The sequence below is a fragment of the Stenella coeruleoalba genome (genome assembly GCF_951394435.1).
Source record: "Stenella coeruleoalba genome assembly, chromosome: 15".
In the NCBI taxonomy this organism is placed as follows: Eukaryota; Metazoa; Chordata; class Mammalia; order Artiodactyla; family Delphinidae; genus Stenella; species Stenella coeruleoalba.
Genome location: NC_137161.1, coordinates 82,369,237 through 82,396,559, shown reverse-complemented (window position 1 = coordinate 82,396,559; position 27,323 = coordinate 82,369,237). Strand labels below are relative to the sequence as shown.

Here is a 27,323-nt window from a genome sequence, read left to right as displayed (position 1 = left end):
CTTGTTCCATTGATCTATATTTCTGTTTTTGTGCCAGTTCCATATTGTCTTGATTACTGTAGCTTTGTAGTATAGTCTGAAGTCAGGGAGTCTTAATTCCTCCAGCTCCACTTTTTTCCCTCAAGACTGCTTTGGCTATTCAGGGTCTTTTGTGTCTCCATACAAATTTTAAGATTTTTTGTCCTAGTTCTGTAAAAACTGCCATTGGTAATTTGATAGGGAGTGCTTTGAACCTGTAGATTGCTTTGGGTAGTATAGTCATTTTTGTAATATTGATTCTTCCAATCCAAGAACATGGTATATCTCTCCATCTGTTGGTATCATCTTTAATTTCTTTCATCAGTGTCTTATAGTTTTCTGCATATAGGTCTTTTGTCTCCCTAGGTAGGTTTATTCGTGGGTATTTTATTCTTTTTGTTGCAATGGTAAATGGGAGTGTTTCCTTAATTTCTCTTTCAGATTTTTCATCATTAGTATACAGGAATGCAAGAGATTTCTGTGCATTAATTTTGTATCCTGCAACTTTACCAACTTCATTGATTAGCTCTAGTAGTTTTTTGGTGGCATCTTTAGGATTCTCTACGTATAGTATCGTGTCATCTGCAAACGGTCACAGTTTTACTTCTTTTCCAATTTGTATGCCTTTTATTTCTTTTTCTTCTCTGATTGCTGTGGCTAGGACCTCCAAAACTATGTTGAATAATAGTGGTGAGAGTGGACATCTTTGTCTTGTTCCTGATCTTAGCGGAAATGCTTTCCGTTTTTCACCATTGAGAATGATGTTTGCTGTGGGTTTGTCGTATATGGCCTTTATTATGTTGAGGTAGGTTCCCTCTATGCCCACTTTCTAGAGAGTTTTTATCATAAATGGGTATTGAATTTTGTCAAAAGCTTTTTCTGCATCTATTGAGATGATCATATGGTTTGTATCACGTTGACTGATTTGCGTAAATTGAAGAATCCTTGCATCCCTGGGATAAATCCCACTTGATCATGGTGTGTGATCCTTTTAATGTGTTGTTGGATTCTGTTTGCTAGTATTTTATTGAGGATTTTTGCATCTATATTCATCAGTGATATTGGTCTGCAATTTTCTTTTTTTGTAGTGTCTTTGTCTGGTTTTGGTATCAGGGGGATGGTGGCCTCGTAGACTGAGTTTGGGAGTGTTCCTTCCTCTGCGATTTTTTGGAAGAGTTTCAGAAGGATGGGTGTTAGCTCTTCTCTAAATGTTTGATAGAATTCACCTGTGAAGCCATCTGGTCCTGGACTTTTGTTTGTTGGAAGATTTTTAACTACAGTTTCAATTTCATTACTTGTGATTGGTCTGTTCCTATTTTCTGTTTCTTCCTGGTTCAGTCTTGGAAGGTTGTACCTTTCTAAGAATTTGTCCATTTCTTCCAGGTTGTCCATTTTATTGGCATAGAGTTGCTTGTAGTAGTCTCTTAGGATGCTTTGTATTTCTGTGGTGTCTGTTGTAACTTCTCCTTTTCATTTCTAATTTTATTGATTTGAGTCCTCTCCTTCTTTTTCTTGATGAGTCTGGCTAATGGTTTATCAATTTTGTTTTGTTTATCTTCTCAAAGAACCAGCTTTTAGTTTTATTGATCTTTGCTAATGTTTTCTTTGTTTCTATTTCATTTATTTCTGCTCTGATCTTTATGATTTCTTTTCTTCTGCTAACTTTGAGTTTTGTTTGTTCTTCTTTCTCTAGTTCTTCAGGTGTAAGGTTAGATTGTTTATTTGGGATTTTTCTTGTTACTTGAGGTAGGCTTGTATAGCTATAAACTTCGCTCTTAGAGCTGCTTTTGCTGCATCCCATAGGTGTTGGATCATCGTGTTTTCATTGTCATTTGTCTGTAGGTATTTTTTGATTTCTTCAGTGATCTCTTGGTTATTTAGTAACGTATTGTTTAGCCTCCATGTGTTTGTGTTTTTTACGTTTTTTTCCTTGTAATTCATTTCTAATCTCATAGTGTTGTGGTCAGAAAAGATGCTTGATATGATTTCAGTTTTCTTAAATTTACTGAGTCTTGATTTGTGACCTAAGATGTGATCTATCCTGGAGAATGTTCCATGTGCACTTGAGAAGAAAGTGTAATCTGTTTTTGGATGGAATGTCCTATAAATATCAATTAAATCTGTCTGGTTTATTGTGTCATTTGAAGCTTGTGTTTCCTTATTTATTTTCTGTTTGGATGATCTGTCCATTGGTGTAAGTGAGGTATTAAAGTCCCCCACTATTATTGTGTTACTGTCGATTTCCTCTTTTATAGCTGTTAGCAGTTGCCTTATGTATTGAGGTGTTCCTATGTTGGGTGCATATATATTTATAATTGTTATATCTTCTTTTTGGATTGATCCCTTGATCATTATGTAGTGTCCTTCCTTGTCTCTTGTCACATTCTTTATTTTAAAGTCTATTTTATCTGATATGAGTATTGCTACTCCAGCTTTCTTTTGATTTCCATTTGCATGGAATATCTTTTTCCATCCCCTCACTTTCAGTCTGAATGTGTCCCTAGGTCTGAAGTGGGTCTCTTGTAGACAGCATATATGGGTCTTGTTTTTGTATCCTTTCAGCAAGCCTGTGTCTTTTGGTTGGAGCATTTAATCCATTCACGTTTAAGGTAATTATCAATATGTATGTTCCTGTTACCATTTTCTTAATTGTTTTGGGTTACTTTTGTAGGTCCTTTTCTTCTCTTGTGTTTCCCAGTTAGAGAAGTTCCTTTAGCATTTGTTGTAGAGCTGGTTTGGTGGTGCTGAATTCTCTTAGCTTTTGCTTGTCTGTAAAGCTTTTGATGTCTCCATCGAATCTGAATGAGATCCTTGCCGGGTAGAGTAGTCTTGGTTGTATGTTCTTCCCTTTCATCACTTTAAATATGTCTTACCACTCCCTTCTGGCTTGTAGAGTTTCTGCTGAGAAATCAGCTGTTAACCTTATGGGAGTTCCCCTGTATGTTATTTGTCGTTTTTCCCTTGCTGCTTTCAATAGTTATTCATTGTCTTTAATTTTTGCCAATTTGATTACTATGTGTCTTGGCGTGTTTCTCCTTGGGTTTATCCTGTATGGGATCTCTGCCCTTCCTGGACTTGGGTGGCTATTTCCTTTCCCATCCTAGGGAAGTTTTCGACTATAATCTCTTCAAATATTTTCTCGGGTCCTTTATCTCTCTCTTCTCCTTCTGGGACCCCTGTAATGCGAATATTGTTGGGTTTAATGTTGTCCCAGAGGTCTCTTAGGCTGTCTTCATTCTTTTTTCTTTATTCTGTTCCGCAGCAGTGAATTCCACCATTCTGTCTTCCAGGTCACTTATCCGTTCTTCTGCCTCAGTTATTCTGCTATTGATTCCTTCTAGTGTAGTTTTCATTTCAGTTACTGTATTGTTCATCTCTGTTTGTTTGTTCTAAATTCTTCTACGTTTTTGTTATACATTTCTTGCATCTTCTCGATCTTTGCCTCCATTCTTTTTCCGAGGTCCTGGATCATCTTCACTATCGTTATTCTGAATTCTTTTTCTGGAAGACTGCCTATCTCCACTTCATTTAGTTGTTTTTCTGGGGTTTTATCTTGTTCCTTCATCTGGTACATAGCCCTCTGCCTTTTCATCTTTTTTATCTTTCTGTGAATGTGGTTTTTGTTCCACAGGCTGCAGGACTGTAGTTCTTGCTTCTGCTGTCTGACCTCTGGTGGATGAGGCTATCTAAGAGACTTGTGCAAGTTTCCTGATGGGAGGGACTGGTGGTGGGTAGAGCTGGCTGTTGCTCTGGTGGGCAGAGCTCAATAAAACTTTAATCCCCTTGTCTGCTGATGGGTGGGGCTGTGTTCCCTCCCTGTTGGTTGTTTGGCCTGAGGCGACCCAGTACTGGAGCCTACCTGGACTCTTTCGTGGGGCTAATGACAGACTCTGGGAGGGCTCACGCCAAGGAGTACTTCCCAAAACTTCTGCTGCCAGTGTCCTTGTCCTCAAGGTGAGACACAGTCACCCCCCCACCTCTGCAGGAGACCCTCCAACACTAGCAGGTAGGTCTGGTTCAGTCTCCTATGGGGTCACTGCTCCTTCCCTGGGTCCCAGTGCACACATTGCTTTGTGTGTGCCCTCCAAGAGTGGAGTCTCTGTTTCCCCCAGACGTGTCGAAGTCCTGCAATCAAATCCTGCTAGCCTTCAAAGTCTGATTCTCTAGGAATTCTTCCTCCCGTTGTCAGACCCCCAGGTTGGGAAGCCTGCCGTGGGGCTCAGAACCTTCACTCCAGTGGGTGGACTTCTGTGGTATAAGTGTTCTCCAGTCTGTGAGTCACCCACCCAGCAGTTATGAGATTTGATTTTACTGTGATTGCGCCCCTCCTACCGTCTCATTGTGGCTTCTCCTTTGTCTTTGGACGTGGGGTATCTTTTCTGGTGAGTTCCAGTGTCTTCCTGTCGGTGATCGTTCAGCAGTTAGTTGTGATTCTGGTGCTCTCACAAGAGGGAGTGAGAGCACGTCCTTCTACTCTGCCATCTTGAACCAATCACATACAGAGATTTTCTTAAATGCCTTGAATCAATAAGTTTTGGGCCTTTTTTGAGGGCCCCTGTGTGTGTGTGTCTGTGTGTGTGTATGGGGGGTAGCTCACAACCCCGCTGTAGCCTTCACCGCCTGCTTGTGCAGAATCTCGCCGTCAACCAGAAGTGAGAGCGTGGGCCTTCTGAGGTTTCTCATGAGCATGAGGCTGGCCTTCAGGGTTCCCAGGAATGTGGTGGAGCTTTTCAAAGCCCCCACGTTGTCTCACTCCCCAGCTTGTCCCTGGTCTGGCCGCCCTCTTGTGTGCTCTGAGTTCAAACAGACAAGCCCAGTAAATGGGAGTTTTTTTTCCAGAGGCTGCCGACAGGTCACCAGTGACCGTCCTCTGGGGATCAGGCCTTTCTGGGGTCACCACACCGATTCTGCCCACTCCAGTGGCTGTTAGCCTGCTTGTTTTTACAGCTGCCGAGGATACAAGGCTGTTGGTTTTCAGGGCCACTGTGGAGCTGGGGAGGAAGGGATGGGAATAGGACAATTAAACTGCCACGAAGCTCACTGTTCTCACCAAGATTCAGCCTTCTCTTTCTTCAATAAAAGTTGCTCAGATTGTCGCAAGCCTTTAATTTCCAGAGTTGTGGAAAAGTTTGTTTTGATGGGTTTTGGCAGTGTTCTCATTGCATTTACGGAGCAGTAGATTTTGGAAGTCCTCACTCTGCTATCTCAGAAGGGCTTCTTTCCATTTTGCTGATGAAGTGAACAGAAACAACGCGTGATTGGAAGTCTGCGTGGTTCTTGGTTGCTCACGGCCTGCATACTGGTGGTTTTCCAGAGCACATGGGTGTGGCTTAGCCCAGAAGAGACCTGTATCCTTTACCAGTTGGTCTAACGGGAGCCAGCTTAACTCAACAAACTCTTTTTTGAGACCATCTCTAAGTATGTGATGTTTGAAACAGTATCGTGAGTCTTCCAGTGTAGAATTCAGTTTAAAGTGTTGTGTAACATCTAATCTCATTTTAAGACTAGCTCCTTCAGTTTATAAAACTTTTGTCTTTAATATTCTTGGTTACGAAGTATCCAGCTATTCTTTTGATCTTCTGTTCATCGGCCTGGTATATTCTGTGGTTGGTGAGTTATAGTATTCAGCTAATTACCTAAACTCTTGGTGAAACAGATCATTACACACCATGCAGCTGAGGCTTTTATTCGCAGAGCTCCATTGTTGCTTCGGGCATAAGACGTGGAACCTTGGAGGGAAATTGACCAATTTTGTGCATCCTCATGATTGGTCAAATGACACTGCGTATGCATTTGTCAGCAAAGTTCACTCAAGTGGTGCTAAGCAAGAAAGAAATTACAATATGAGAGTTTTCTTTTTGAAGGAAAAAAATAAGTGAATTTGATGGAAGAGTCATGGAGTGATGTGTCATTTCAGGTCCTTCGAGACATCCTCAAGGAAGTTCAGAGCAACATGGTGCCACGCAGCATGCTTAAGGAGTGGGCTCTGCACACCTTCCCCAACGCCACCGACTACTGGACCTTCCGGAAGATGTTCACCATCCAGCTTGCACTCATCGGCTTTGCGGAGTTCGTCTTGCATCTCAATAGACTCAACCCTGAGATGCTGCAGATCGCTCAGGTAACCTGATGTGAGCGGCCAGCCCTCCTGTAGAATCTGCGTCCTACTGTTTTAAGTTTCTGAAGCGTCTCCTTCTGAACTTTAGGACACCGGCAAACTGAACGTGGCCTACTTTCGATTTGATATAAACGATGCAACTGGAGACTTAGATGCCAACCGTCCTGTCCCTTTTCGCCTCACACCCAACATATCTGAGTTTCTGACCACCATCGGTGTCTCTGGCCCGTTGACCGCATCCATGATCGCCGTCGCCCGGTGCTTTGCCCAGCCCAACTTCAAGGTAGGTAAGGGGTCGTCTTGTGAGGAGCACAGACTGGGTAACTCTGCACGTGGTGGGCTCACAGGAGCCCCTGATCTGCAGACAAGGCAGGAGAAGGGAAGAGCATTCACAGCACATTCACTGGGGAAAAGGGGTTTAAAATGTTCGCTATCCATGAGTGTTTAGGATGCTGAACCCAGTTTACAAAGAGCAATCTAGAAGCCTCTATTGGATAATTTCCCCAGCTACTACCTCTGTGTGTCAGTTTTGTTTACTCCATTTTATAGCTACCTTCAGTTTCTCATTTTGCAAACCTTTCTGCTTAAGAGGGCAGGTGTGTCCGTGTTGGATGGCTCCTGTCTTACTGGGGCTATGGTGACGGGCCCTAAACAGACATGACATGTGAGGCAAATAGTGAACCCCCATGAGATGCCACGTGGCAGATGCCCTTGGCCACGCCAGGGCTGTGACACTCTGCGCCTGGCACTGTGCTCGGGGAGGACAGACAGGGATTCAAATCTAGTTCATTCTCACCCTGATCCTGTCTCTCCACAGTTGGGGACGGAACACAATTTATTTTTTCTTTTAATTTCTGAGACCAGCTGTATTACTATTGGTTTGTTTGTTGTTTTCCCAGATAAGCAGTTTGTGTCTAGAGAAGGCTGCAGACACCAGTTGCTTTTGCAAAACCCTTACATAGAACAGGTTTTACATTATGGAATAATCTCTTAACTGTGAACCAGAACTTTGTGCTCTTTTTAATCTTCGGTTGCACATGCCCATCAGTGTGGGGTGCTGCTGTGGGATATAGTCATGAGCTGTTATGAACATGAGTGAGAACAAAGAGCCCACGGTTCCTTCTTGAGAAAGGAGTCTGCTCTGATGCAGGGAACAGCAGTGCACTTCTATCCACTTTGGCTTACGGCTTGAAATATGAGCTTCTCGTTTGTTTCCAGAACAATTGTTTCTATGCAATCAGGTAATTCTTAGAGTGGCATTTAATTGAAAACTTTAGGAAGAGTGAAGAAGGCCCTCCATATATTAAAGACCTGTTACGACTTGGAAAAACACTGGGAGTTACTCTGCACAGTCTGAGCTCGTGTAGACGGGAGGGAACTGGGCCTTCTCCAAACTCTGGGCCCAAATGTAGTGACTGCCTTTACGTTAGGCTAATATAGAGACCATGCTGTGTGGGAAGCTCCTTTAAAAACACATTCTGTTGGGGCCAAGTAACACAGAATAAAACCCTCAGCATGTCAGTCGAAGTTACTTTAAAGCAGCCCTGGTGCCTCACGAAGCTCCCGCGTCCTTTGATGGTGACAATGGGCTGAGGTCCCATGTTGTGGTTCAGGAGGACCTGTGCACGGTGTGCCCGTCGTGGGAACGCCATCTTGTCGGTGATGTCAGTGCCACCGCTGGCCTCTGGGTCCCCGGCCCTTCTCTAGTCCCCTCCCCCGGGTGCTTCTCACCTTCCTGCTGCAGCCACCACCTCCCCACCCTGTGGACCCAGTTCCCACAGTTCCCTGACCCCAGGGGGAGCGGCAGCCACTGGCCCCTCCCTCCCTCCCCCTCCCTCCCTCTTTCTTCAGCTTAGAATCCACGGGTGCCATCACGCGTGTCTGACTGCGGTGGCCCCACCAGCGTGCCTGTGGCACCTGGCCCCGGTTGCTGAGGCTGATGGCCCGTCGGCCGCTATGGCTGAGCCCCTCACTTGGGGAGCCGCCCTCGGGGCTGTTGTTGGTTAAGCGCGGACCGTTCTGTTCTCTCCCCACCCAGGTGGACGGCATCCTGAAAACTGTGCTTCGGGACGAGATCATCGCTTGGCACAAAAAGACGCAGGAGGACACGTCATCTCCTCTGTCAGCTGCCGGGCAGCCCGAGAACATGGACAGCCAGCAGCTGGTTTCCCTCGTCCAGAAGGCCGTCACGGCCATCATGACCCGCCTGCACAACCTTGCCCAGTTCGAGGGCGGGGAGAGCAAAGTGAACACCCTGGTGGCCGCCGCCAACAGCCTGGACAACCTGTGCCGCATGGACCCCGCCTGGCACCCCTGGCTGTGAGCGCGGCCGCGGCTGGCCGGGAGGGCGGTTGCTCGCCTGACAGTTGGAGGGGGACGAGCATCAGGAAGGTGAGGCCGTTCGAGGGGGGAGCTGAGACTTACCCCCAGCTTTTCAAGTAAAGACGCCAGGGTTCCCTCGTGCAGAATTTATGAATTCTTTTTTACTGAGTTCCTCCCTCCGTGTGAATGTACAGATTGAACTGTAGAAAGCGCTTCTGTGTCGTCATTTTTAACTTTCAGAAGTTACACCTCCCAGGAGCTTCGTGCTTTTGTACAGAACTTCGTAACAAGTGTACAGAAAACCCACTTAGTTGGAGAACAGGAAATTACGAACGAACTGTGTTGGATTTTCTCGGAGCACAAACTTTTACGCTGTACGTAACCAGCCTCGGGAGCCTCACTGAGCAGCCGACTGGATGGACGAGGCCCGGGGCCCCAAGGGCCGCCCACTTCCCCTGCGTTCAGAGTCGGATTCCTCTGGGGAGACAGAACTGCAGGGCTGGCGGAGAACCTTGCTCTACAGGCTGGCTCTCTGGATGTCTTCTAGACATGTGCTGTCACTGTACTTGGAAAAAAGGAACACTTTTTCCTTCTTAATTTAGGAAGAAGCAACGAAGTTTTGTTCGTTAACTCCAGTCTGTTATGTTCACATTTTTATAAATATGAGCCTTGAGAATGTTCTATATGAATTTGTACAGTGTGATTTTTTTTAGAATAAATATTTTATAAAAGGATGAGTTGTTTCCGTGAGGTGTTCCCTCTGCCCCTCAGGGCCCCAGGCCAGCGCGGCCTGTGCCCCAGTGTGGCTCCACGGTGACGGTCACGTGCGTCCAGGCAGGGTCTCGGCTGGGACTTGGGTCTGAACCACTCGGCGTGTGCTGTGATGCTGACCAGAAGTGCTGGTCCCGACTGATGGCGTCAGAGATGCCCAGGGATCTGGTCCCTTCAGCTGTGTTCACGTGTTTCAGGGCTGCTGCTGTGTAACCTGTGTGCGAAGGGGAGACGCCCAGAGGCCTCATCCTGGACCTGCGTCCCCGGCGGGGCTGTTCCCGGTGCCTGGAGCCCCACGCCTCGCCTCAGCTCCACCAGCTCGTTGGCCTTCAGCCCCTCCACCGGCACCTCAGGTACGGAGTGAACCAAGCAGCAGAGCCCTGCCCTGGAAAACACTGGAGGGACGGTTCCCCAGCACAGGCCGTGCTGTCAGCAGGACGAGAAACTGAGGCAGGACGGAGGAAGGGGTTGTGACTTTAAAATTACGATTCTGAATTTAGAAGGACTCGCCCCTTTGGGAAGTGTACCACATGTGCAGTGAGGAGGACAGCCTCTGAACAGCTCAGGGCCCAGACAGCAAGGCCCCCTCGGGGTCGGGGCCCTCGACCCCGAGGCCTGCCCTGTACCCCAGTGTCCCAGGCTAGCACAGGGTGAAGCCTGCAGCTGAGTTCACCCAAACCTCACCACAAGTCCAGTCCAGGGGGCGTAAACAAACGTGCCAGAAGCAGCGAAAGCTTGAGACTGTGGTGGCGCTGGGTTAGGACTGGGGTGCCAGCGCATTTGGGGTGGGTGGGACCGATGGCTACAACTTGAGGTCACCGTGCTGGTCTCCAGTCCTGGGAAACAGGTGGGCCCACAGCCCCTCCACTGCACAGAGAGGTGCAGCTCAGGGTGAGCAGCTCCTCCACGGTCCAGAGTCCCAGAGCCAGTCGTGGAGGAACGGCCTAAACCTCATCCAGCTTGACTCTGGCCCCCGAGGCTACACCCTAGAGCATGGATGGAGGCTGAGGGGCCAGGTTTTGCCCAATTGACTGGACTCTCCCATTCTTTCTTTTTTTTTTCTTCATAAATTAATTTTTTTGGCTGTGTCGGGTCTTCGTTGCCACGCGCGGGCTTTCTCTAGTTGCAGCGAGTGGGGGCTACTCTTTGTTGCGGTGCACGGGCTTCTCACTGCGGTGGCTTCTCTTGTTGTGGAGCACGGGCTCTAGGTGCATGGGCTTCAGTAGTTGCGGCACACAGGCTCAGTAGTTGTGGCTCGCGGACTCTAGAGCGCAGGCTCAGTAGTTGTGGCTCGCAGGCTCTAGAGCGCAGGCTCAGTAGTTGTGGCGCACGGGCTTAGTTGCTCCGCAGCATGTGGGATCCTCCCAGACCAGGGCTCGAACCCGTGTCCCCTGCATTGGCAGGCGGATTCTTAAGTGCTGCGCCACCAGGGAAGTCCCTCTCCCATTCTTTCTTTGGAGCTAATTATGAGTTATTTTACAAATACTTGGCTGTTTTTGTGAGAAAGCATCTTGGATTGCAGAATGACAGGAGCCTGTATCTAAAATGACAGGTGTCATCGTGCCGTCAGGCTGGACGGGGAAGACGCCCGTCTGTCTGACAGTCCTCACTGTGTAACAGGGTCTCGCAAGCTGGGGTCAGGACTCATTTGAAACAAGCCACTGAGTTGCCCTTGTGCGCTTGGAGAGTTGGCGTGGAGCCTGGTGGTTGTGTAGATGTGTGGATGGCAGTTGGGTGAAGGGAACATTTGTTTCTTAGCCTCGATAGTTGGGAGTCTGGAGTCGGTATCCTGGTGAGAAGGGCCTGGGTCCCATGCCAGGCTCGCCCACACTGTCCCAGGCACTGACCCTGGTTCCTAGGAAAACCAGCCTCTGAAGAGCCAGGGCAGGAGAGAGTTCCCCACTGGAGACCCAGCATCTCCTGAGTGCTGCCTGTGAGTCGGAGTTGGGAGTCCTGAGCCAGTGCTTCAGTGACCAGGAGCCTCTGCATTCTTCCCCAAATGTGGCACTGCTGGGACCTGGGTCCTCAGGAGCCAAGGAAGGTCAGAGAAAGAGGTGGTGTGGGGAACCACACATGGGTGCCTCTGATTCTCCAATCACTGTTTCGAAGTTAGTACGATTATTAGACTTTTTTTAACTGTAAAATATTACATAACAGAATTTACCACTTTAACCATTTTTATGTGTACGGTGCAGTGCCATTGAGTACATTCACATCATCGTGCAACCATCACCACCTTCCATCTCTCTCCAGAACTTTTTTTTATCATCCCAAACAAAAACTCTGTTCCCACTAAACACTGTCTCCCCCTCCTCCCCGCAGCCGCAGGCAAACACCCCTCTCCTTTCTGTCTCTATGAATTTGACTACTCTGGTAATCTTACATAAGAATCACAGGATATTTGTTCTTTGGTGACAGGCTTATTTCACTTGGCATAATGTTGTAGCGTGTGACAGAATTTCCTTCCTCTTTAAGGCTGAATAATGTTGCATTGTGTATATATATATCACATTTTCTTTACCCATTCATCCATTGATGGGCACTTGGATTGCTTTCATCGTTCGGCTATTGTGAATAATGCTGGAATGAACGTGGCTGTTTTGGGGGGAGTCGAAATACCTGTTCAGCTCCCAACTTTCAATTCTTTGGGGAATATATACAGAAGTGGAATTTCTGGATTTCATAAGGTAGTTGTATTTTTAATTTTTTGAAGAACCTCCATATAGATTTCCAGAGTGACTGCACCATTTTACATCCCCACCAGCAGTGCACAAGCGTTCCAATTTCTCCACATCCTTGCCAACACTTGTTTTCTGATTTAAAAAAAAAAACAAAAAAAAACCCTTTTTTTTTTTTTTATAAGAACCATCCTAATGGGTGTGAAGCAGTATCTGTCTCATTGTGGGACTGGTTTGCATTTCCTTCATTATTAGTGGTGTTGAGCATATTTTCATGAGCTTGTTGACCATTTGTATCTTATTTGGAGAAATTCATATCCATTGTTCATTGTTTTTTTTAAGTTGTAGGAGTTCTTTATATATTCTGGATATTAAGCTCTTATCAGATACATGACTTAACAGATATTTTCTCCCACTCTTTGGGTTGCCCTTTCATTCTGTTGGTAGGGTCCTTTCTTGCCCAAGTTTTAAATGTTTCTTAAGTTCAATTTATCTAGTTTTTCTTTTGTTGCCTGTGCTTTCTCTTTTCATATCCAAGGAATCATTGCCAAATCCAATGTCATGAAGCTTTACAAAGTGTTTCTGCTAAGAGTTTTATAGTTTTAGTTCTTACATTTATGTCTTTGATCCATTTTGAGTTAATTTTTATACATGGTGTGAGGTAAGCTTCATTCTTTCGCATGTGGATGTCTGGTTTTCCAAGCAACATTTGTTGAAAGACTGTCCTTTCCCATTGAGTAATCTCGGCACCCTTGTCAAAAGTCATTTGGCCACATATGAGGGTTTATTTCTGGGTTATCTATTCTATTCCATTGGTCTGTATGTCTGCCTTTGTGGCAGCATCATACCATGTTTATTACTGTAGCTTTGCAGTAAATTTTGAAATCAGGAAGTGTGAGACCACCCACCAAATTGTTCTTTTTAAGATTGTCTTGGCCAGTTGGGGACCGCTGTCATTCCATGTGAGTTTTAGGGTGGATTTTTCTCTTTCTGCAAAAGCGTTGTTGGGATTTTTATATAGGTTTGTGTTTGAATCTGTAGATCATTTTGGGTGGTAATGATGTCTTAACATTAGTAAGTCTTCTTACTCATGATCCCAGAGTGTCTTTCCATTTATTTGTGTCTCCTTTCTTTCACTTTATAGGTTTTCTAAAAAAAAAAATTTTTATTATTATTTATTTATTTAATTTTTGCTGTGTTGGGTCTTTGTTTCTGTGCGAGGGTTTTCTCTAGTTGTGGCAAGCGGGGTCCACTCTTCATCATGGTGCGCAGGCCTCTCACTATCACGGCCTCTCCTATTGCAGAGCACAGGCTGCAGACGCACAGGCTCAGTAGTTGTGGCTCACGGGCCTAGTTGCTTCGCAGCATGTGGGATTCTCCCACACCAGGGCTTGAACCCGTGTCCCCTGCATTAGCAGGCAGATTCTCAACCACTGTGCCACCACGGAAGCCCCTATAGTTTTGTAGTTTCAGTGTACAAGTCTTTTATTTCCTTGGTTAAGTTTATTCCTATTTTATTCTTTTTGATGCTACTATAAATGGAATTGTTTTCTTAATTTCTTTTTCAGATTGTTCATCGTTAGCATTACAGAAACAGTTGGTTTTTGTTTGTTGATTTTCTATCTTGCAACTTTGCTAAATTCATTTTTTAGTGTTAGCAGTTTTTTGGTTTGTTTTTAATCAGGAAGAAAACCATTTATTTTAAAATAGTGTTGGCAAAAATTTTCTTTGGAAAAAAACCATTTTAGTTGTTGGATGAACGTGGTAAAAAGTATGAAAAGATAAGCTTCAGTCTAGTTTCTTTTTTTTTTTTTTTTTTTTTTTTTGCGGTACGCGGGCCTCTCACTGTTGTGGCCTCGCCCGTTGCGGAGCACAGGCTCTGGACGTGCAGGCTCAGCGGCCATGGCTCACGGGCCTAGCCGCTCCGTGGCATGTGGGATCTTCCCGGACCGGGGCACGAACCCCTGCATCGGCAGGCAGACTCTCAACCCTGCGCCACCAGGGAAGCCCCGGTCTAGTTTCTTGAAGGAATGATAAGAACCAAGTAAGAGCTCCCTGAAATGCTTCACTTAAAAAGAGGATCATGACGGGGGGGGACAGAATAAAAGATGTAAGTTGGGTCTTGAGGAAAAGGTGGGACTTGAGAAACATGGAAAAAGACAGGAGCGAACCAGGAGACAGTCTGCACAGGTGGTGGATACTTCAGGAGGGACCAGGGAGTATTTCGATGGGCACCTGGGCCACCTCTGGCTAATGAACCAGCTAACTGGGATGGAGGGGAGAGGAGAAGGTCAGAACCACGGGTAACGAACACTGGATTATGAGCCACTGTGAGCTGGTGCTGAAGTTTTCACCCATCATTAGAAAAATCAGTGCACCAAAGTGAGGTCTTCATAAAAGACAACCAAAACAATAGTCTTTCATTGTGAAAAGTTTTGATGTTAAATGTCCTTTTAAAATGAAATGTTGGTGATACAGATGATTTTTATCTGGTAAGTATATTTTACTGGTCTATAAAACAGAAAAGTTTGGGAAATACTAGTCTAAACATCTCATGGCTATAAGAGATTCCTTATCACTAAAATAGTGTAAGATATTTTTCACCTGTAGCTTATATTTAATTCCAAAATCTAATGAAGAGTCCCCCCCAAAAAAAGTGTGGGCCTATATCATGTATATGTATAGATAAAAAAGCTTAAATAAAACACCACCAAATAAAATTCAGGACTGTTTTTACCCCTATGCCTCATAATTGTAATATGATAAAACAGTTGTGTGCAACACAACCTAGTTATGTTATTCTTTTTTATGTTTTTGCATAACATGTATTCTTTTTAGTGAATTATCTAGTTACTATATTCATCTTGAACCTACCTGTCTACCTTCAAATATTCTATTTCACCTATAATGTAAGAATCTTACAACTGTAGACTTCCATTTCTACCCCTCATCCTTGGTGCTGTTGTTACATGTTTTATTTCTACATATGATATTAACTCCACAATACATCATTATTACTTTTGCACTAGACTATGCATTCTTTTTTATTTTTTAATTTTATTTTTGGCTGCATTGGGTCTTCGTTGCTGTGTGCAGGCTTTCTCTAGTTGTGGCAAGTGGGGTCTCCTCTTCGTTGCAGCGCGCGGGCGTCTCATTGCGGTGGCTTCTCTTGTTGCGGAGCACGGGCTCTAGGCATGAGGGCTTCAGTAGTTGTGGGGCACAGGCTCGGCAGTTGTGGCACAAAAGTTTGGTTTTTTATGGCTGAGCAGTATTCCATTATATATATGTATATTTTATATATATATGTACCACATCTTCTTTATCCATTCGTCTGCTGGTGGACAGTTAGGTCGCTTCCATATCTTGGCTATTGTAAATAATGCTGCTATGAACATGGGGGTGCATGTATCTTTTCAAATTGGTGTTTTTGCTTTTCTTCAGGTATATGCCCAGGAGTGGGATTGCTCTATTTTTAGTTTTTTGAGGACCCTCCACTGTTTTCCAAAGTGTTATCAATCTCTCCTACAATTCTGACTGTAAGTTTGCCCCTTTTCTTTAGAAGACCCTTGCCAGACCGCTGACTTCCTGTCTTATGGGATGTAAAAAAAAAAAAAAAAAAAAAACAGCTGTTCCACACCAAATAACAGGCGCCAGAAACGTAAAGTTGTGAGTTTATTGCATATGTAACAAAATGAACCTGACCGCCGGGGTCCAGCCTGCTGTACAATCACTGTTTGTTTTGTGTTTCCAGCTGGTTCTATAACCACATTAAATAGAACTAGTATTTCTTTAAATACTTTTGATTTTGACATAAAACAGAACATTTAGTGTACAACTTTCACAAAATAAATCAGCAATAAAAACAGTGGGAAGGATAACAAGGATAGCAGCAATACTTAAAAACAAGACATTACAAAATAAATTAAAAAATACATTATAAAGTGGTTGAGAAACAAAAATAAACAAATTTTTAAAATTCATACTATGTTTTGGGAAGGCTGCCGTGCAGCACACACCTGGCTGCGGACGGGGGCGGAGGGGCGTTTTCTCGGACAGCTCCGATCGGAGGACCACCTGACCTGCATTTGGACCACGCGGCCCGGCAAGCTCTGGGGCCGCAGTTCCAGGCGCTTCTCCCTGCGGGAGTCAGGAGAGCTCCGCCCACTGTCACCCCGGGGCCCCTCCGTTCTCCCCACAGCACTGGCAGAGCGGTGGTTTGCTACATCCCTGAGGGTCGGCTGATGACCGCTGGTGAGGCAAGCCTGGAAGTCGGGCCCTGAAGCATCTGGGCAGAGAGCTGAGGGGACCAGGTGGGTCGCTGGGGTTCCCGAGAAGGGCGACAGATGGGGAGGCTCCCGCAGACCCCAAAACCCACGGCTTGCCACACTATTCTTTGGTGGGGGTGGTCGGGGGGTGGGGAGTGTTCCAAAGGCCCAACCCACTGTGGACAGTTACGGTTCTAGGAGCAGTGCCACCGACAGCCCTGTTTGGCAGGAGTGACCCGGGGCTCCGGAAGGTTCTGCTGTGCCAGGCTCCACGACAACCACGCAGCTGGCGAGGTGCCCGCGTCCCAGTACGAAAGCGGAGACCCAGGCCTTGCGGGCAGGTGAGTCGACTTTCCCCAGCAGCCCGTGGAGGAGCCAGGACGTGAGCCTCTGGAGCTTGCCGAGGTGACACCTGACACGTGAGGGTGGCCTGGGGCCGGCAGGGGCACTACCCATCCCACCCCCAGCGCCCGCCATCAGCAGGAAGGCAGCTTTAAAGGAGGCAAATGGCACACTCCTGCTTCCAAGTCTTTCCAACCACTAGACCCTTGTTTCCTTCCTAACTTCCTGCGGTTTTGGCCGACACCACAGGATAACTGGGTGGGCCTTCCCCCCTCAGTCTCGAGGGCCTCAGTTCCCGGATGGCAGTCTCCTCCTTGCGGTTTAGGTCCGTGTTACAGAGGAGACCTGTCTGGCGGGTGAGAGTGGTGGTGGTGGGGGTCTGTCTGTATCATTCATTTCCTCATTCCTCCAGAGGAGGACCCACGGCAGCCAGCTTCCAGGACGCCAGAAGGTGTCATGGTGAACGAGACACAGGAGAAGCCCAACGGGCAAGGCGGGACTTCGGAGAGACTCAGCCCGCAGTCCATCCTGGACGTTCTGAACGGATTACATTCTCCTTCTGCAGCCAAGGCATCCTTCCTATTCTAGAACCTCAGCAAGTCACCCAGAAGCACGGCTTTCTCTCGCTCCTGGAACCTCCAGCCAGCGAACTCCGGCCTGCCAAACGTCAGACCACTGGCTGCTTCCCGGTCGAGCCGAAGAACCACAGCAAGGTGCAGGGGGTAAGTAAGTGCGCCTCCAAACCTAGCACCGTCCACAGGCGTTAGGAACAGAAAGAACAGACGGGACAGTCGGCCAGAAAGCTCCTTCCAAACCCACCTCAGACCCGCAGCTGGATCCCAGCACTGAACTCGGAACCTTACAACAAAACTTCAGCAGTGAAAGGTCTTGCTAATGAATTACCCTGCACTCGCCCCCCAAACAAAAACCACCACCATACGGGAGAACTTGCTGCCACTGCTGTTTTTCTGCTGAACTTTATCTGAAATCAAACCACTTTGTTAAAATACTTTTTGATCTTCTGTGCAAATTGGAAAATGCTGGTAGAAACCTAGGGTCAAGGCTTGCTTTGGCCTTGCTCATATCGGGACAAGTGAATGGAGCAGCAGTTGTTAGTGTCACCATCAGACGCTGGGGAAGTGGGCTGAACGTGTCACGGTGGAGTGGCCCCTCTCTGCCTTCAGGTTTCCAGCCACGACCTACTTCTTGTAAACGAGTAAGCTGGGGTGGATTTAGGCCATGGAGGTTATCCGTTCTCTCCCCCTTTCAGGCTAGTTGGCACCAAGCCAGCAGCTACAGTGATGGAACTCCGTTCTGTTAGTTTAGCGCTTGCCACAGAACGGTTTGTTAGCGTGCACGTGGCCCAGTCGACGCCCTTCCAAGTACAGCCTGCGCCTGGCTGCGAGCATCTGAAGCTGGGTTTGGGCTGCTTGTTTATAAGCTCTGTTATGTGGTGTTTTCGCTGGGAAAATATTTCAAACTGGATAGATAACGTGGCTAAAGGGACTCTTAAAACGAAAGATCATTTTTCTTTATGCAAAACAGATTTTTCAACCAGGAAACCCTGAAAAGAAATAAATACCCAGGCCTCCAGCACAAGCTGCCCCGAGTCCCTTACCTTTCCAAAAGGGAAGCACAGTTTTGATGCCAGCTTCCTGCAGTGGCAGAATTCCAATAAGCATATATTATACGGTTATTGTTCAGGTAGAAATTAATCTGCTACCCAGAGCAGGCTGCTAGGATGTGAAATTTGGAATTTGAGCTGCTGAACTTGAAAACCTCAGGTCTGCTTGGAGACAGAAGAGCTAGTCCAGCTACCAGGGCCGAACCCTCAGGCAGCCCCGCTCAGCTCCATAACTGTGAGTCAAGACTCCTCTAAAGCCCCCAGGGCAGTGAGCCTGTCACCAGAAGCGTTACAGCCGTAGCAGAATATCCTGTGTGACCGAAGCAGTGCTAAACCTGGCTGCGTTTTATTGGATGGGTGATGGAAGGGGTGGGGGGGTTCTGTCAGGAGGAAAATATGGGTGAGAGCCACCAACTGAAGTCCCCCCGCCCCCTTTGCTCCCCCAACGAGAAGCAGGGGAGACAAGCCTTTCCCGCGGGTGTTCTGGGATTCCAGGGCCTCAGCCGGCTTCGCGGAGGCGCACAGAGAGCGTCGCTCGGGGTCTGGTGGCCGTGAGCTAGCATCTGCTGCCCTGGGCTGCGCTTCACTCCACAGCAAACCCACAGGTCTCCTCCACTGCCGTCAGCAGCTTCTCATAGAGCTTCTCATAGGACTCGTAGGGTGGAATGTCGATCCGGTTAAAGCTGGAACGGGACAGAAAGGTGAGAGGCTCACTGCTGGTGCCGCCTGGCCTGAGGACCTGCTCCCAGGACAGGGTCAGGGCCAGGCCACAGCAGAGCCTTTGCGGCCACAAGCACACACATGGTGGGGACAGGGCAGAGAGGACGGGAAAGCGTCTCATCCACCTGGTTCTGGGAGATGGCGGAGAGTTTTCCCCTCTCCTCTGGTGCTTTTCTGCTTCTTAGGCAACGATTTTCAGTCAGTCAACACACAGCAAAACAAATCTTATAAGATCTTCCAAGTGAGTATGTACTGCTTAGATTAGGACAAAGCTCTCAACTTGTTTTTACTGTTGTTTTGGGGAGAAGTTATTTCTCAGACCCAGGAACACCACGTTTGCAGAGCACTGCAGCCCAGGCTGGCTGCAGTCAAATCACCACTAACAATTCACTGCCTGTGGATCTAATCCCCTGTGACTTAGATCTGAGAGCAAAACGGGGCAGTCTGGAGTATTTCCTGCAAAAACAGAAACTGTATCTCAAAAATAATAAAACGTCAAATCCCTGATAGAGGATTAAACGACCGGGTTAGCATTTCCTCAGGGAAGTTCATTCCCAAAGCTGTGCCCAGAAGACACCTTTGTAGACGATATTACCTCATAACAAATCAAAAACTGCAAGATTCTGACTGAGAGGACAGAGTGCCTCCTGAATTGCTAGAGGTTAAGTGGTTGAGGGTGGCTTTTGTCAAGAAGGAGTCGGGCTAAACGGTGTGGAGGCTTCTCAGGGGGCTTAGCACTGGACGTTCTTCACGTCCGTTTTACTCAAAGCACTAAACCATTAGAGAACACAGCCTGCTGGCGCGGGAGCAGCCCTGTGCGTTAGCATGCGCCACCCCGGGACGGCCATCCTGGGCGCAGACCCTGGGCCCGGGGAGGGCGCGTCCTCTATCTCAAGGACATGGAAACCCAGTTTGATGTCATGGACGGCGTGGGAACCCACAGCCTTGGTTCCCAACCAAGAACCTCCCATCACATCACCATGCATCCCGGCAACATTTGGAACTGACTCTCGTGAACCAGAGGTGGCTCTCGTCTCAAGAAATGGCTCCCAAAGTGCATGTAAGTGATTTGATTTTAAACCACAAAGGAAATAACCCACTACGGGTATTGTTTAAGTGAAAATCAAGGGAGGAAACATTTTTCAATACACAAGGTGCATCTGTCATACGCAGAGTTCTGAGAGGAGACCAATAGCTCCAAACTTAAAACTGCAGTGTTCCCTCCTGACACTGCACATGTGTGCGCGCGCGCGCACACACACACACGCACGCACGCACATGTGCGGCAGGACCCAGCGAGGTGACGACTGGGGCCGGGGAGCGGCTCCAATGTCAGTCACGTCTCCAGACAAAACTGGGTTCACGAAAGAGCCTCGTGCTGACCCTCACGTGCGTGCTGTCCACTGCAGAGTCCAAGTAAGAAAACAGCTCAGAAAAGTCACGCACGGAGACAGGCTCCCAGGGCGCTGGTCCTTACCAGGTGTGGGCCTTGGGCAGGTTGTCTGTGTTCGCGTCGATCAGGTGGATGGTGAACAGCCGCGGCCCTGCGGCGCCTGTAGAGCCTTACAAGACAGCATTCTAGTTAACACGCTTCAGAGGCCGAGGCTGGGCCCTTGTCGCCACCCCGAGGCCCTGGTGCCAGGCGGCCGTCCTGCCAGAAGGTCACGGGGCTCACACGGCCACACGAGCCTCTGCCTGCTTTCAGGATGCACCTACCGTGACCATTAAGTGACTAACACCAGACATTTTAGAAAATCACAGGAGCAAGGCAGAGCAAAGGCGGGGACCGCTCTCCTCTCACCCGACCACGAGCCTGCTCCAGGGCGCTTATCTGAAAGCAAAATCTTTCAATCGCCAGTGATTTTTTTTTTTTTTTAACAGAAATGTCTAGCAAGCAGGATATGGAGTCAGGAAACCTCCCCAGGCAGAGGCCCAGTGGCAAAAGAAAGACACAAAGGCTGGGACCAAAGCCCTAGGACGAGAAGTAACTTCTCTCACTCCAAGAGGGAGGAGTCGTCTACAGGGAACGTACAAGTGAAATCTATCTGCTCCCACTAAGTTTTAAAATATTAAGATTCTTCACCTTACTCCTGCCGGTTGTCAGGGTTATCAAGTGACAAAACCCCCTAATTTTACAAATCACAGAGCCCTAAAGAGGCCTTCAAGGACTTTCCCAGTTGGCTGTGCTGACCACGAGCCCCTCCAGAGGCTCAGAAGCCTCGTTGTGGACAGCCTCCCACCCCCTCCTCCTCCAGCCCCCAGCTCCAGACCCAGGTGAGCCAGAGACCCAGCCAGAGCCGGAAGGGATGCATGAGAGGACAGGGACCTAACTGGACAGGGGAGCCTCTCAGGCAGGCCCCTTGTACAGATGAGGAAACCAAGGGCCCGGGAGGACCCCTGGAGCTGTGACCCACACGGCAGCAGTGTGCTCTTAGAGACTCAGGACTGCAGTTAGAGAGCTGCTGTCAGAAAGTTCAAAAATTAACCCATGGTGCATTTTTAAATGGCTTTCTTTCCCCACAGCCTTGCTCTTTGTACCCCCTCTCTGTCACCAATTCTGTTGAGGGAGGGAAGCGGAGGCCCCGGCTCCCCTGGGCCTTCCTGGCTCAGGTCTTTCCAGACCCAGCCCTGTGTGGGCAGCAGCTGGCCGGCACCCACCACTGCTGTGTCACGTGGCTCAGAGGCCCTGGGAAAGGTGGTCTGAGGTGGGCGGGGCTCTGTGTGATGGACATGCCCTCCTACATCTTTCCAGATGTTTTCTTTCACCTTGGGCAAAGGATAGTAGAGCCTCAAGCCCTGGGGGCAGCAGAGAGAAGGGCAACCGGAAGGCCATGACTCGTGTGGAGGGAAGAGGGTCTCTCCAGCCCCTTGGCCAGGCAACACCCCTGCAGCACCGAGTGTCTGTCATGAAGGACCCGAGGCCATGTCGTCTCCTGGCGACACCCCAGGACGACTGCCCGCCGCCGCCCGCGCCCCAGCCCAGCACCAGCCCCACCACCACGTCAGTCACCTTGCAGCGCCTTGAAGCCCTGGAGGGGGACCCGCGTGGAGCCCGTCACGAACTGCAGCAGCCGGGCCCTCCTCTCCTCGTCGAAGGTCTCCACCGCCTGCCAAAACCACCGGACCACGTTGCTGTCGGCCCCGCAGTGCTTCAGCCGCGTGTTGGACTTCCAGTCGTCCAGGTCGATCTTGTCCAGGCCGCCGATGATCAGCTGTGAGGGCGTGAGAGCAGGTCACCTCCCCGACGTACAAACCGACGGGTGCCCAGCTCCCAGGACACGGAGAGCGTTACAAACCACGTCCCGACAAACCGGACACGCATTCAGACAAGTCGACAGACACGTACACAGCGGGCCTGAGGCCCACGCTCTGTGTCTGCACCTCCGGGCCGGCTGCCACCCCGAGGACGCTGGTGCGGCTACTCATGTGACGTTTCCTTAGCAGCGCGTGCGTGTGTGCGTGTGCGTGTGTGTGCACTGCACTGGGGAGGATGGAGGACCGAAGGACCAGCCACAACAGCTGCATGGAGCCACCCGTAAAGTGGGGCCGCCTCCCGGGGACGCGTGGGGCTTGAAGTCTGAGGAGGAGGGAACAGGTCAGGGACGTGCTTGTTGCTGTGACCTGCTCCGGAGCCATCGCTCCCCCCAGGGAGGCACCTCGGGGCCCACAGCTCTGGCACCGCCCTGGGGCCAGAAAGGCCGGGAACAGCCTGAAAGGCAAGGGCTACTTGGCACCAGAAGCGGATGGGGTGCGCAGGAATGGCTTTGTTCACGCCCATGAAGAGGGACCAGAAGCGACAGTAATACTTGGTTCTGGGCCTAGTAACAGCCAGAATCAAACAAAGCAGCTGGTCATGAGAACTTCCTCCATCTGAGGTGACCCCCAGGAGGGGCTTAGGAAGCTGTGCTGCGGGGAGCTTGCCCACCCAACAGGACAAGCCACACAACGCCCGGCAGGATGTCACAAGAGTTACCCGGAATCCCTGCCGCCAGGCGGGCACCAGGCCTTGGCATCAACTGCTCAGGCCTCCCCGACCCCCCGCTCCGCCCCCAGCCCTGCCTCTGCTCTCCTGCAGCCCCGGCGGCCCCTGGGCCTGCGGGGATCGAGCAGCCGAGGAGCGCCCGTCACGCGCCCCGGTTCCCCCGGCGCTCACGCACCTCCAGCTCCTTCTGGTCAAAAGGCTTCAGTAAGTGTTGAGGGATGAGTTCATTAAATCCCTTCTGAAGAGCCAGGAACTGGGCCTCGATCCCCCTCATAAACCTCCAATTTACATATAACCTGAAAGAAAAATTCACACGTCGGAAGCAGTATCAAATGGCTCGTGAACGTCGTTTTTTCCTCCATTAGTTGGTTCTGATATCCGCTGAACCCTGCCCACCATCCTCCCCTAATGGGGAGGAAAACCCCACTGGCGGGCAGTACCCAGCCTAAGAGTCAGGTTAAAACTAAATCAGGGGCTTCCCTGGTGGCGCAATGGTTGTGAGTCCGCCTGCCGATGCAGGGGACACGGGTTCGTGCCCCAGTCCGCGAAGATCCCACATGCCGTGGAGCGGCTGGGCCCGTGAGTCATGGCCGCTGAGCCTGCGCGTCCGGAGCCTGTGCTCCGCAATGGGAGAGGCCACAACAGTGAGAGGCCCGCATACCGCAAAAAATAAATAAATAAATAAAAAATAAATCAGATGTTCTGATTCTTCGCTTGAAATAGCAGTAGGATGTAACCTGGCCTGTTACAGGTGCCATAATTTAAAAATATGTTTGAAAAGAAAATACAGGGCACAGTGAGAACTACACACCAGTCTGACAGCCTGAGCACAGACATGCCCATGTGTCTAAATTTCCCATGGAAGTCACCAGTCATTTATTTGCCTCAAGAGGTGGGAAAACAGACTATAAAGAGGTGGACTTCCATCACACCAAGCTCAAGGAAGCTTGCCCCAAACTTGAGGGAGGCCTACTCCTCCCTCCTGTGGCTATACCACCTTCACACCCACAATCAGGCGGTCACTGGAAAGCTACCCCTTGGGCTCTGGGTCATGAATCTCCCTTTAACGGGTCAACCCTGGAGCCCACCGCTGACCCTGCCGGTTTCTGGAAGTCTCTGCCGCTACCATGACTCTGGTCCAAGCGCTCTGACGACATAAACATGGCCCCCCCGTGCCCAGGACAGTCCCAGGCCCCGCCGGTCCCAGCGGTAACCCCCAGGGGCCCCAGAGCATTACCTACCGGACGTATTCTTTCTTGTTCTCCTCTGTGACAGGGACATTCCTGCCGTTGGGTTTCAGTTCATGCTGAAGAATCCTCCCGAAAGCGTTGTGCTCCACACAGAACGTGTGGTCCAGCACGGGGGTGATGTCGTTCTCTCTGGGAAGTTAGGACAGAAGATGAATGTCACTTAGGCCTCGGCCACCGCACGGGAGCACATGGAACATTGAATCAACAATCGGTAGGAAGAGGGACCGGCTCCTCCTTTGCAGAAGAGGGGTGACAGTAGTGACACCGCCCTGTGACTTCCTGGGACAGAGCCAGCCGGCTGCTTTGTCCCCTGAGTCTCTGAGCGGACAGGAGGGAAGCATGAAGGGGCAACTGAGTCAAAGGGAAGCCTCGCCAAGAAAACACGGCGCCGCCTTCTCCAGGCAGCCTTCCAAGGGCATCAGTCCAAGGAAGCACTTGAAAGTCAGAACTGGCTCCTTCACCTGCCATGTTTCTGGAAACACAGACTGGGAGGTTCTCTATAGGATGAAGGCCCTGGCCCCCCGCAGACCTGCCTTTCAAGCTGGGACACGTGGAAGGAGGTGGACAGAACACAGGACACGATCAAGTCCTCGGCTTGTCCCCCGGTCCCAGAGCCTGGACCTCTCATTGCCGTGAAATCGGTCCTCACGAGGACCCCCGACACCTACGGTGACCATGTAACTGTACCTGTTGCTTTTAAGAGAGTTTTAGGGTAATCCTAAAACAAAGGCACCTAAACATTAGGGTGATTTTGGATACCTCCTTGGCTGGAGACACCCCAGAGTGTCACAAACCAACCAACCACCAGGCCTGGGGATTAACATTCACAGTCATAACTTAAGTCAAGGAAACAGCAAAAGAAACGAGTCCATGTGATGAGAAACTGGGCAGACGTTACGCGGAAAATGTCAGTTAAGTATTGTTGTTGAACCTACTTTTATGTTTCTGATAGTTTTTCTATTCTCCGATTTCACACCCATCCCCCAAATACACACCCACGTGCACGCTACACAACACAGATGGATTTGGGGCACGCTAAGACGGGTGACGATCGATGCATTTTCAGTTAACTGAGTCAGTACTTACAGAATCCACACTAGGCTCTTATGAAGTTCCGGGTCCACCGACTCCAAGTCAGAAAGCTGGATGGGTTTCCCCAGCAGCTGCTTGTAGAAGGGAACTGTGAAACCCCCGTTTATGTAGTGTCCATGGAACACAGCCAGACCCATGATCCGACCCACAAAATGGAAATAAGACAAGTGGTCCTGTAGGGGGCACCAGAGAACATGAATTCGTGAGAAAAATGACCGGCCAAGGCAGATGGGTATCTTGTACTTTCTCCAGGTTTCTTGAATCAGTTACTCACGGGCTGCACTCATGACCAGATGAAAGACGGCTACATAGGAGGTCAAACTTAGCGCATGACTTTTGGAGAGGTCATCTGAAGGATACCTTAGATTATGCCCTTGGTTCAAACACCTTCTCAGAATTGCTACCTAATTTGTGGGACCCAGTGCAAAATGAAAATGCAGAACCCCTTATTCAAAAGTTGAGAATATCAACATGGTGACGGCAGAGAATCAACCAACCCTGGTCCCTTCTCAACACAGCGCCCGGTGCTGGCACAGGTTGCCGCCGGCCCCTCCCTCCCACTGCACCACGAGGAAATAAAGGGCAAAAGGTAATCCCCCTTCTTCCTCTGCCATCCCTCCCCCATCCCACAAAAAAGGAGCAGAGAAAAAATCCCAAGGGAGTTGAGGCAGGGACACAGAGGAAAATAACTGTGAGCAACCCAAGTAAGAGAACCATCTTAAAACCAGCGCTGTTCTGGTTTGTAACCAGGGAACCTCCTGTTTCTACTTTTAGGTTGGAATTATACTCAGAGAGTTAGCTCCCATGTTGGTAAAAGGTCCTGTCACATCGACTGCTCGTCAGGAACCACGTGCAGGACGCGGCCCCACGTCAGAGCCCTCCTCTTACCCGCTGGCCACCCTCGGACCAGTTACACACACACACCGCCTGTTTCCTCATCTCTCTGACAAGCAGCTAAGAGCATCAGCACCGGTGGCCAAAAAGGCCAATTATGGGAATATTCCCATTTCGACTGGGAGGAGGATGTACCTCGTCACCCACTTCTCAGAATGACACCATCAACAAATACAGCCGTCAAGCCAGAGTTCCCCTGAAACGACATACTCACTGATACCAGCCACCGAAGATACGGGATTGAAACCATCCATCCTAATCCAGTTCTCACTCTACCTTGCAATGTTTATTTACCATAGACTTTGAGTAAGTCTACAATGAGTCAACCAAGAATTGAGATTGAAACTGGAAATCCATTTAAGAAATTCTCCAACTAAGTCTCCGACCTCTTTAGTCATTAATACTTACAGGGTTGATGGAAGAATCGGGATTGATTTGCAACATGTAAATGTTGTCCGTGGAATACTGGAAGAGTCCATAATACGGATTCAACATCTCATGGCACAATAAGTAAAGCCACTCCCTAGAAACAACAACAAGACATTTTAAAACTTCCTAATTTCCGATCTTCACGAAAGGACTGATTCACCGTGTCCTAGAAACCCAAACTGGTAAGGCTGCCTGGCTCTGAGAGGATGCGATTTGTGCCGATTGGGCAAATAAGCTTAATGAAGTAAAAAAAATTGCTTCTGGTGGTGTCAGAAATGGATTTTCTGGCCAAAAGTCCAGTAACTCTGAAGCTGAGAAAGAACTGGGGTTGCCTGGAATCAGTACCAGCTCAGAGGCACAGTGTGCTCCGCAGTCCGTCAGCTTTCTTGCACCCCAACTAAGGTTTTCTCTGCTACTTTGCAGAGATCAAGATCTCAGGTGACGATGTTAACAATGTGGTAAAAACCAACAAAAGTGCAACAGAAAGCTGTCAAAAATGCGTGTGCACATACACAAAACAGAAAAAATATATATGCAGAGCATAAGGAAAGATGGGAAGAATTTATACTAACATGTTGACAGTAGCTAACTGGAGAATTCGCATTCTGGGCGTTTTAATTTTTTTTCACTTCTTTCTAGTTTTTAGATTTCTGATGGTATCATGTTATTAATGTTTAAATAAGGAGAAAACATTTCCCAGTCTAGGGAGACAGGGATTATTTAAGAACGACTTTTGCCCTCATAATTTTCTGTCCTGTTGAATTCTTATTTTTTGCCATAAGCGTTATCACTTTTATAATTTAAAGGACTAGTTTAAA

The 27,323-nt window shown here is 48.7% G+C and overlaps 2 protein-coding genes across 13 annotated transcripts in view; one reads left to right on the top strand and one right to left on the bottom strand.

The window, feature by feature from the left end:
• Positions 1–9,192, top strand: part of TRRAP (transformation/transcription domain associated protein) — a 110,979-nt gene extending 101,787 nt beyond the window's left edge. For 8 of the 9 annotated variants that reach the window (XM_079943865.1, XM_079943867.1, XM_079943868.1 and 5 more), the window contains 3 exons: positions 5,936–6,139; positions 6,225–6,419; positions 8,175–9,192. In XM_079943865.1, the coding sequence (XP_079799991.1) occupies positions 5,936–6,139; positions 6,225–6,419; positions 8,175–8,459 (684 nt within the window). In that variant the 3' untranslated portion in view covers positions 8,460–9,192. The remainder of the gene's footprint in view (positions 1–5,935; positions 6,140–6,224; positions 6,420–8,174) is intronic. The other variant, XR_013831479.1, reaches the window with a different exon arrangement.
• A 6,386-nt stretch (positions 9,193–15,578) lies between these two features.
• Positions 15,579–27,323, bottom strand: part of SMURF1 (SMAD specific E3 ubiquitin protein ligase 1) — a 101,828-nt gene continuing 90,083 nt past the window's right edge. For 3 of the 4 annotated variants that reach the window (XM_079899155.1, XM_079899154.1, XM_079899152.1), the window contains 7 exons: positions 26,485–26,599; positions 25,177–25,355; positions 24,082–24,219; positions 23,016–23,136; positions 21,869–22,070; positions 20,336–20,420; positions 15,579–18,821 (listed from right to left, as the gene is read on the bottom strand). In XM_079899155.1, the coding sequence (XP_079755281.1) occupies positions 18,722–18,821; positions 20,336–20,420; positions 21,869–22,070; positions 23,016–23,136; positions 24,082–24,219; positions 25,177–25,355; positions 26,485–26,599 (940 nt within the window). In that variant the 3' untranslated portion in view covers positions 15,579–18,721. The remainder of the gene's footprint in view (positions 18,822–20,335; positions 20,421–21,868; positions 22,071–23,015; positions 23,137–24,081; positions 24,220–25,176; positions 25,356–26,484; positions 26,600–27,323) is intronic. The other variant, XM_079899153.1, reaches the window with a different exon arrangement.